Source organism: Lolium perenne, chromosome 2 (assembly GCF_019359855.2).
Source record: "Lolium perenne isolate Kyuss_39 chromosome 2, Kyuss_2.0, whole genome shotgun sequence".
NCBI classification, from domain to species: Eukaryota; Viridiplantae; Streptophyta; class Magnoliopsida; order Poales; family Poaceae; genus Lolium; species Lolium perenne.
Window position 1 is genome coordinate 118,426,713 of NC_067245.2, and position 8,997 is coordinate 118,435,709.

The window sequence follows — 8,997 nt, forward strand, 5'->3', positions numbered from 1 at the left end:
GCGGCAAGTATCTCCCCGCGCAGGCGATGATACGCGCGGTCGCGGTCGACGAGCATTCCCGTGGAGTCGCCGTCTCCACGAAGTCGCACGTACCTGCAGTCAACAACACAAGGAAAAGGGAAAAATGAGAACTTCCCCTTCAACGCCGACTCGCCACGCTCGGGGACTGGCCCCCGAGGCCGACTCGCCACGCTCGGGGACTGGCCCCCGAGACCGACTCGCCACGCTCGGGGACTGACCCCCGAGGCCGACTCGCCACGCTCGGGGACTGGCCCCCGAGACCGACTCGCCACGCTCAGGGACTGACCCCCGAGGCCGACTCGCCGTGTTCAGATACTCAAACCCCCGGCAAATAAAACAAGAAGTGCGACAACAAGAACTTACCAAGAATCTGCCGCGACATCTCCCTGACGAAAGCCTCGAAGTTGGTCTTCTCGGCCTGCACCGCCAGGACGATGCCCTCGGACGCCTCCTTCTCCGCAGCAAGTTCTTTGGCGTGCTGCTGCTTCAAGGCCGCCACCTCCTCCCGCAGAGACGCGGCAGCCCCACGTGCAGAGTCCCGCGCATCAGTCGCGGCCTCCAGCTTCACCTTGTATTCGGTGATGACGTCCTCCAGCTCCCGGCCCTTCTGCTCCAGGACCTTCGTCAATTCCGCCACCTCCGCTTTCGCCCTTTTCCGGGCCTCTTCGGCCTGCTGCGCCCGGAACTCGGCTTCACGGTAGAAGGACTCCTTGACGAACCCTTCCCGAGCCTCGGCAAGAGCCTTTGCCTGCGCCTCTGCTACAAGAAAAGGAAACGGTGAGAACGAACGCCCGGGCCAGTGACACTGAATGAGGACGGCGAGTGGGCATGACTTACTGCCCAGGGCAATCAGCTTCCGGTTCTTCTGCGCCGCCTCCTCCACAAGCGCGGTCAGCCGCTTAATCTCCGCCTACGGAAACCAAACAAAAATGCCAAGGTCAACAAACAAAAAGCAATAGAGACTCGACTCGCCCTTTCAGACCAAGTCGACCCTCGGGGACTGGGGGTGACTAGGCCACGTGTTCAGCGACACTTACCACATGCGCCTCGCCAAGCGCCGTGTGGAGCTCAGTGAAGGTCAATGAAGACGGCGGCGGATGACGCGACTCGGTCGCCCCGTCCGCTCGCATCACCGCCTCAGTCGACGGAACCTCGCCCGTCCGCGTGTCGGTGTCACTGGGCGGGGCGCGGTCCCTGGCGGCCTTGGACCGGCGCTCTTTCAGTGGCTCCGACAGGCCGCCCTCCTCGACGATGTCCTCTTCAACTTCGGGTGCCTTCTGCCCCTCGGTCGATCCAATGTCAGTCGACTCCTCCTCCACCACGGCGGAGCAACGTCCGGACCCGTCGCCGCACTCGCCATGCCCCCGCGAGCCATGCTGGGTAGAGGAAAAACGTTGGCGGTGGGCTCGACGTGGCTAGTGCTCTCCTTCTCCGCTTGACTCCCGGCGGCGGGCTCTTCTGGAGCCGACCCCGCACCCCCAAGGTCGGACGGCGCCGCCTTCCTCTCCGCGGCTTTCTTCTTTGCCTCGGCCGCCCTCGTGGCCGCCACCCCGGCCGCGGGCGGCTTCGCCAAGGTCTTCTTCTTGGACCTACAGAGAGGCGAGGTGAGTCGACACTCAGTCCAGTCGCAGGAAGGATAAATTCGACAAGAAATACTTACTTCACCGTGGGAATCGCTTTTACGCCCGGACCGGCCCGAGCTCCCGCATCGATCGCGTCCTTCAAGGGACGCTGAAGCCTCATGGACCCTTCCAGGAGAGTGGGGCGCAGTCGCTTCGATAGCGGCTCGGCCCCTTCCTTGGAGGGCTCCGCCTTGTCCTCCGGACGGGAGGTCGCCTCCTCTTCAGCCGCGCCCTGGGACGAGGACTCGGCACCCCTCTTCGACCCGCGCGGGAGTCTGATGAAGTCCCGCGCCACCGAGTCCGACTCGGTGCGCTCCTCCTCCTCGTCGACCTCTTCCTCCTCGCCTTCGGTCATCTCCGGTGGTTCCTTTCCGGCGAGAGGAGGGAGGTGGTCCGCGATCTTCTGCCAACGCTGCAATCGAATCAAAGGAACAAGTCAGAAAGGAAGAAGCGCGGCTAAGCCGTGCGAAGTCGCCATGCGAAGCATTACCTGAGGCGCTGGGGTGTCTTCGGTGTAGGGCTGCAAGCCGTCCTCGAAGGAAGTAAAGGTGGCAGTGGTGATCTTAGCGAGCGCCTTCCGGTACTCGCCCTCGTCCCACTCGGTCGCCGTCGACCGGGTGCGGTCGTTCTGTCCCCGGTACTCCCACATGGGGTGAGCTCGGCACCGCAGGGGGATCAGCCGCCGGCCAAGCCAACAGTTGTACATGTCGACCGCCGTCAGGCCGTCAGCGTTAAGCGCCTGGATCGCTTGGCGCATATCCGTCACCACCGTCTCCTGCTCGCGCGGCAGCGACCGGACATTGAGGCGCCGCGGGACGCTCGGCTCGGGACTGTATTGGGGAATGCATACCTCGCCCGGGGGAGTGTACTCCTTGGCGTAGAACCAGAAACGACACCACAGCGACTGCGCCTTCTTGGGGAGTGCCATGTCGATGAAGCTTTCCCCGGACTTCACCTGGAAGGTGATCCCCCCGTTCGGGATGAGTGCTTCGCTGTTCTTGCTGGCCCGAGTCGCTCGCCCGTGGAAGATGGACACCCACAGCGGGAAGTAGGGCGGACAGCCCAAGTAACATTCGCACAGCGCCACGAACAGAGAAATCTGCTGGACGCTGTGCGGCCCGAGGTCGGAAACCTTGATGCTGTAGAAGGCCAGCAAGCTGCCGGAGGAAATCGGAGGTGGGGAGAGCGAACCCGCGATCGAGGAAGCTCATGAAGATCACGAACTCCCCGGGCCGTGGGAGGGGCTCCGTCTCGTTCGCCGGCGGAACCCGCCATCGCTCCTGGTTGAACTCCGGGATGACTCCGGAGGCGACGTACGGGAGGAGAGACTCCCGCGTGACCTTCGACTTGCCCCAACCCTTCGCCGCCATGGATGCGTGTGGAGTGTGGAATGAAGATGAGATGAAGAGAAGATGGGGGATGAATGCGGAGGAGTGTTGAACCCTAATCCTAGGGGCGACCCTTTATACCGCCCGCACTCGCTCAGATTGAGGATGAGATCTGTTCGTTGAATTGTCCCGGAATCGCCGCCCCGCAATCAACGGTCGAGATCTGCGCCGTCACCGGCTGAATAGCCGTTAAACTAGCCGTTAGCGGTCACGTCGAGCCCAACGGTCAACAACATGCAGACGGTGTGCGCCTCGGTCAACGTGAAATCTAGCCGTTGGCCTCTCCACGTGTCTCTATGGTGACTACGCGTCGGCGGCAAACGGCGATCGGCTAGAGCCGATTGTCACACGCCGACTGACTGATCAAATTATGGCGACTGAGACTGCCACCGCACCCGCGACTTTATCTTTGGAAGCCCGGCGGCGACTCATCTTGATCCATCACCGCGCCTCTCCAAGACTTGTTCCAGATCCGCGCTTCTTCACCACCGCGCTTGGGGACTACTGATGGGGATATGCCCATAGGGGGTGGGTCGCCAGTCCCAGTCGCCATGAAGATAGAGGCTTGGGTGGATCGCGCCGCCTAAGCGACTGGGCCCTAAGGCGACTGGGCCGTGATCCCAAGGAGGAGGTCCACACGGCTGGACAAGAAGATTACTTGCGAGAGGGATAGCGGATCCCGGATTAGTAGCAACTGATATGATTCGGAGTTATCTCCATGTAACCCTAGGCCGGGGGTGCTTATATAAACCCCCGAGCTTAAACCCTAGAGGACACCTTACTCGAGATCCAATCTCCCCCTGTAAGCTCTCGGCGTAGCCACCGACTGAGCCCCCCCATTGTAATTCTCCACTGAGCAATAAAGATCTAGCAGGACGTAGGCCTTTTACTCTCCGGAGGGGCTGAACCTGGGTAAAACCCTTGCGTCTCTTGCACCTCGACCCGTAGATGGCAATGTTCCCTTCCCCTCGCATCAATGAAGTGCTACCCCCTGTAGCATCTGCCGTGGTTACATCCACGACAATACCTGTTGTGGAGGATGCCTGGACCGAAGGGACCAATCACAGTCAAAGGAAGCTTCGCCTTAGCCGATAAGTGCGATAAGAATTTTCATCGGATATCAGAAACTTTCGGGATGCAAGCTGAGTATTTGGCGTCAAGGAGTATGACTGATTACGACGTGCTGCCAGATGTTGGAAGGCCAAATAAAGAATCAACTTTCAATACCGAGAAAAATTCTAAGGAGGTGCAGATTCACCCGACAGACCCGAAAAAGACGACGTCCATCGCAAACGACATGGACCTCGCATAGGAAAGCGCGCTCGTCGAGTTCCTCCGTGAGAACTGGAAAATCTTCGCATGGTGTCCAGCTGACATGCCAGGAGTACCCAGGGAACTTGCCGAGCACCACCTAAAATTGGATCCACTAGCGAGACCAATCAAACAACCCTTGCGGCGTTTTTCGGAACCAAACCGCAAGGCCATGCTGTCAGAAATCGATCGACTACGAGAAGCTGGTTTTATCAAGGAGTTGCACACAGAAGCCACATGGGTAGCAAATCCTGTGTTGGTGCCGAAGAAAAACACTAAGGTCCTTCGCATGTGCGTCGACTTTACGTGTCTCAATAAACATTGTCCAAAGGATCACTTTCCCCTCCCAAGGATCGATCAAATTATCGACTCCACGGCTGGATGTGAACGTCTTTCCTTCCTGGACGCATATTCCGGTTACAACCAGATCAGATTGAAAGAAGAAGATGAAGTAAAGACAGCGTTCATCACACCTTATGGCGTGTTTTGCTACAGAACAATGCCCTTTGGTCTGAAAAACGCGGGAGCAACATATCAGAGGATGATGCAGAAGTGTTTGGCAACACAGATTGGGAAAAACGTGCAACTATAAGGGCAAAACGCTAAACTCTCTCGTTCCATTCACTTTCTTCCTCTCTCCACCTCAAACAAACATTTGTTCGTCGCTCTCTCCTCCAGCAATGTCTTCATAATTCAGATCGTCGGCGGTCAAGTACACGGAGAAAAAACGCTGGCTCGAAATTTCGAGAGACGCTTCCAGAAACCAAGTGGGCTCGCCGCCGCCGCCGTGGCCGAAACGCGTCCGTGCTGTGCCCACCGGGTTAGTTTCCTTCACCATGTACTTTCGTTTCTTTCGTCGCTCTCTCCTCCAGCAATTAATGTGTTCAAACTTCAGGTCATCGGCGGTCAAGTACGCGGATAAAAAACGCCGGCTCGAAATTTCGAGAGACGGTTCCAGAAACCAAGTGGGCTCGCCGTCGCCGCCGCCGCTGAAACGCGTCCGTGCTGTGCTCACCGTGTTAGTTTCCTTCGCCATGTACTTTCGTTTCTTCTTGCCCGGGCTCAAGCTCTTTAAGAGTCTCTATGGTTATACATCTTAAAGGGTTGGAAGTTCATGCTCTTTAAGAGTCTCTATGGTTATACATCTTAAAGGGTTGGAAGTTCCAACGACGCATGTACTGCACCAACTGCCACGACCAAGGAATCATCATCGTCCGATGATTTCAACCCGGCCCTACACCGGCGAAATGAGGTAGCGCCAAGCACTGTGTAGTTATCTTCTTCTTCTTCTTCCTTTGCGCTTACTTGCTACCGATGATTTCGCCCTGAAGGAAGCGGCGTCGACTATCGACACCACTGTCACCATCTTGATGGAAAAAAACGAGGAGCTCAGCTTAGAGTGTGATCGCCTCCGAGACGATTTGGCTGCCAAGAAGAAGGATTCGAAAACTCTTGTGGAGCTCATTTGCAGCCTTCGCAATGAGCGCGACATGTTGAAGAACGAGCCGATTAAGCAGAAATAGAGGAACATTGCATCAGCGGAGAAAGCCAGCAGCATACTCAAGACTGTGTGCCTCGAAAAAGACAAGTCTGATATAGAGTACAAAATCCTTCTTTCGGATAAAGTAGAGCTCCAAAAGTTGAACCTTGAATATGCTGACATCGCCATCCTTGCCCTTCTCGAGAGGCAGAAGGCACAAGATAAATTGATGCACCTCATGTTGGAGAGCTGCAGTGAAAGAGAAGAGTGATACGTCTCCGACGTATCGATAATTTCTTATGTTCCATGCCACATTATTGATGATACCTACATGTTTTATGCATACTTTATGTCATATTTATGCATTTTCCGGCACTAACCTATTAACAAGATGCCGAAGAGCCAGTTGCTGTTTTCTGCTGTTTTTGGTTTCACAAATCCTAGTAAGGAAATATTCTCGGAATTGGACGAAATCAACGCCCAGGGAGCTATTTTGCCACGAAGCTTCCAGAAGACCGAAGGGAAGACGAAGTGGGGCCACGGGGCGCCGCCACACTAGGGCGGCGTGGCCCAGGAGGGGCCCGCGCGGCCCTAGCGTGTGGGGCCCCCGTGTGGCCCCCTGACCTGCCCTTCCGCCTACATATAGTCTTCGTCGCGAAACCCCCAGTACCGAGAGCCACGATACGGAAAACCTTCCAGAGACGCCGCCGCCGCCAATCCCATCTCGGGGGATTCAGGAGATCGCCTCCGGCACCCTGCCGGAGAGGGGAATCATCTCCCGGAGGACTCTACACCGCCATGGTCGCCTCCGGAGAGATGAGTGAGTAGTTCACCCCTGGACTATGGGTCCATAGCAGTAGCTAGATGGTTGTCTTCTCCTCATTATGCTTCATTGTCGGGTCTTGTGAGCTGCCTAACATGATCAAGATCATCTATCTGTAATGCTATATGTTGTGTTTGTTGGGATCCGATGGATAGAGAATACTATGTTATGTTGATTATCAATTTATATCTATGTGTTGTTTATGATCTTGCATGCTCTCCGTTATTAGTAGAGGCTCTGGCCAAGTTTTTACTCTTAACTCCAAGAGGGAGTATTTATGCTCGATAGTGGGTTCATGCCTCCATTAAATCTGGGACAGTGACAGAAAGTTCTAAGGTTGTGGATGTGCTGTTGCCACTAGGGATAAAACATTGATGCTATGTCCAAGGATGTAGTTATTGATTACATTACGCACCATACTTAATGCAATTGTCTGTTGTTTGCAACTTAATATTGGAAGGGGTTCGGATGATAACCTGAAGGTGGACTTTTTAGGCATAGATGCATGCTGGATAGCGGTTTATGTACTTTGTCGTAATGCCCAATTAAATCTCACAATACTCATCATTTCATGTATGTGCATTGTCAATTGCCCAACTGTAATTTGTTCACCCAACATGCTATTTATCTTATGGGAGAGACACCTCTAGTGAACTGTGGACCCCGGTCCATTCTTTTACATCGAATACAATCTACTGCAATACTTGATCTACTGTTTTCTGCAAACAATCATCATCCACACTATACATCTAATCCTTTGTTACAGCAAGCCGGTGAGATTGACAACCTCACTGTTTCGTTGGGGCAAAGTACTTTGGTTGTGTTGTGCAGGTTCCACGTTGGCGCCGGAATCCCTGGTGTTGCGCCGCACTACATCTCGCCGCCATCAACCTTCAACGTGCTTCTTGACTCCTACTGGTTCGATAAACCTTGGTTTCTAACTGAGGGAAACTTACTACTGTACGCATCACACCTTCCACTTGGGGTTCCCAACGGTCGCGTGCTGTACGCGTGTCAAGCTAAATTTCTGGCGCCGTTGCCGGGGAGGAAAGGTAAAAGGCACTCATACTCCGGTTCCAGGTAACTAAGTACTTTTCTGGCGTCATTGTGTGTGTGCTCGAAGCTATTTCCTTTAGATCCTGCAATTGCATCTTTTTGTTTCTTGTTTACACTAGTAAGGCATAATGGACAACAATGAGCTTCTTATTCTATTTCCTGATTTAAGACATGGATGGTTTGATCCGAAAATTAAAAAACCCATGGAACATATTAGTATGAACACTTTCAACACCATTGTTGCTAATGATATGGAAAATTCTAAGCTTGGGGAATCTGGCTTTGATGAGCATGATCTTTTTAGTCCCCCAAGCATTGAGGAGAAAATTTACTTTGATGATACTTTGCCTCCTATTTATGATGATTATGATGATAGTAGCCTTTTGTTGCCGCTTGTTATGGAGGATGAATTTGATTATGATTACAATATGCCTCCTATATTTGATGATGAGAATAATAATGATAGCTACTTTGTTGAATTTGCTCCCACTACAACTAATAAAATTGACTATGCTTATGTTGGGAGTAGTAATAATTTTATGCATGAGACTCATGATAAGAATGTTTCATTTGATAGTTATATTGTTGAGTTTGCTCATGATGCTACTGGACATTATTATGAGAGAGGAAAATATGGTTGTAGAAATTTTCATGATACTAAAACACCTCTCTTTTTGCTGAAAATCTTGAAGCTGCACTTGTTTTATCTTTCTATGCTTGTTGCATTATGCTTCATGAATTTGTTTATTTACAAGATTCCAATGCATAGGAAGCGGGTTAGACTTAAATGTGTTATGGATTTGCTTTTTGATGCTCTCTTTTGCTTCAAATATTATTTCTTGCGAGTGCATCATTAAAACTGCTGAGCCCATCTTAATGGCTATAAAGAAAGAACTTCTTGGGAGATAACCCATGTGATTATTTTACTACAGTAATTTTGTTTTATATTTGAGTCTTGGAAGTTGTTACTACTGTAGCAACCTCTCCTTATCTTTATTTTGTTGCATTGTTGTGCCAAGTAAAGTCGTTGATAGTAAGGTTCATACTAGATTTGGATTACTGCGCAGAAACAGATTTCTTTGCTGTCATGAATCTGGGCCTAATTCTCTGTAGGTAACTCAGAAAATTATGCCAATTTACGTGAGTGATCCTCAGATATGTACGCAACTTTCATTCAATTTGACCATTTTTATTTGAGCAAGTCTGGTGCCTCTTTAAAATTCGTCTTTACGGGCTGTTCTGTTTTGACAGATTCTGCCTTTTATTTCGCATTGCCTCTTTTGCTGTGTTGGATGG

The 8,997-nt window shown here is 52.3% G+C and overlaps 1 protein-coding gene across 1 annotated transcript; it reads right to left on the reverse strand.

Annotated features, from left to right (window-relative positions):
• Nucleotides 1–321: 321 nt before the first annotated feature.
• LOC139835201 (uncharacterized) lies at nt 322–1,333 on the reverse strand. Its single transcript, XM_071825142.1, has 3 exons — nt 1,059–1,333; nt 859–931; nt 322–780 (listed from the first exon to the last, which is right to left on the reverse strand). Exons 1-3 carry the CDS (start codon nt 1,149–1,151, stop codon nt 338–340), a joined length of 609 nt encoding a protein of 202 aa, XP_071681243.1. The 5' UTR covers nt 1,152–1,333; the 3' UTR covers nt 322–337.
• Nucleotides 1,334–8,997: the final 7,664 nt, after the last annotated feature.

Coding starts and splice junctions, on each gene's coding strand:
- LOC139835201 (XM_071825142.1), bottom strand. CDS start 1,151: ATGCGAGCGGACGGGGCGACCGAGTCGCGTCATCCGCCGCCGTCTTCA. Junction 932..1,058: donor CGCTTGGCGAGGCGCATGTG/GTAAGTGTCGCT, acceptor TGGTTTCCGTAG/GCGGAGATTAAGCGGCTGAC. Junction 781..858: donor GAAGCTGATTGCCCTGGGCA/GTAAGTCATGCC, acceptor CTTTTCTTGTAG/CAGAGGCGCAGGCAAAGGCT.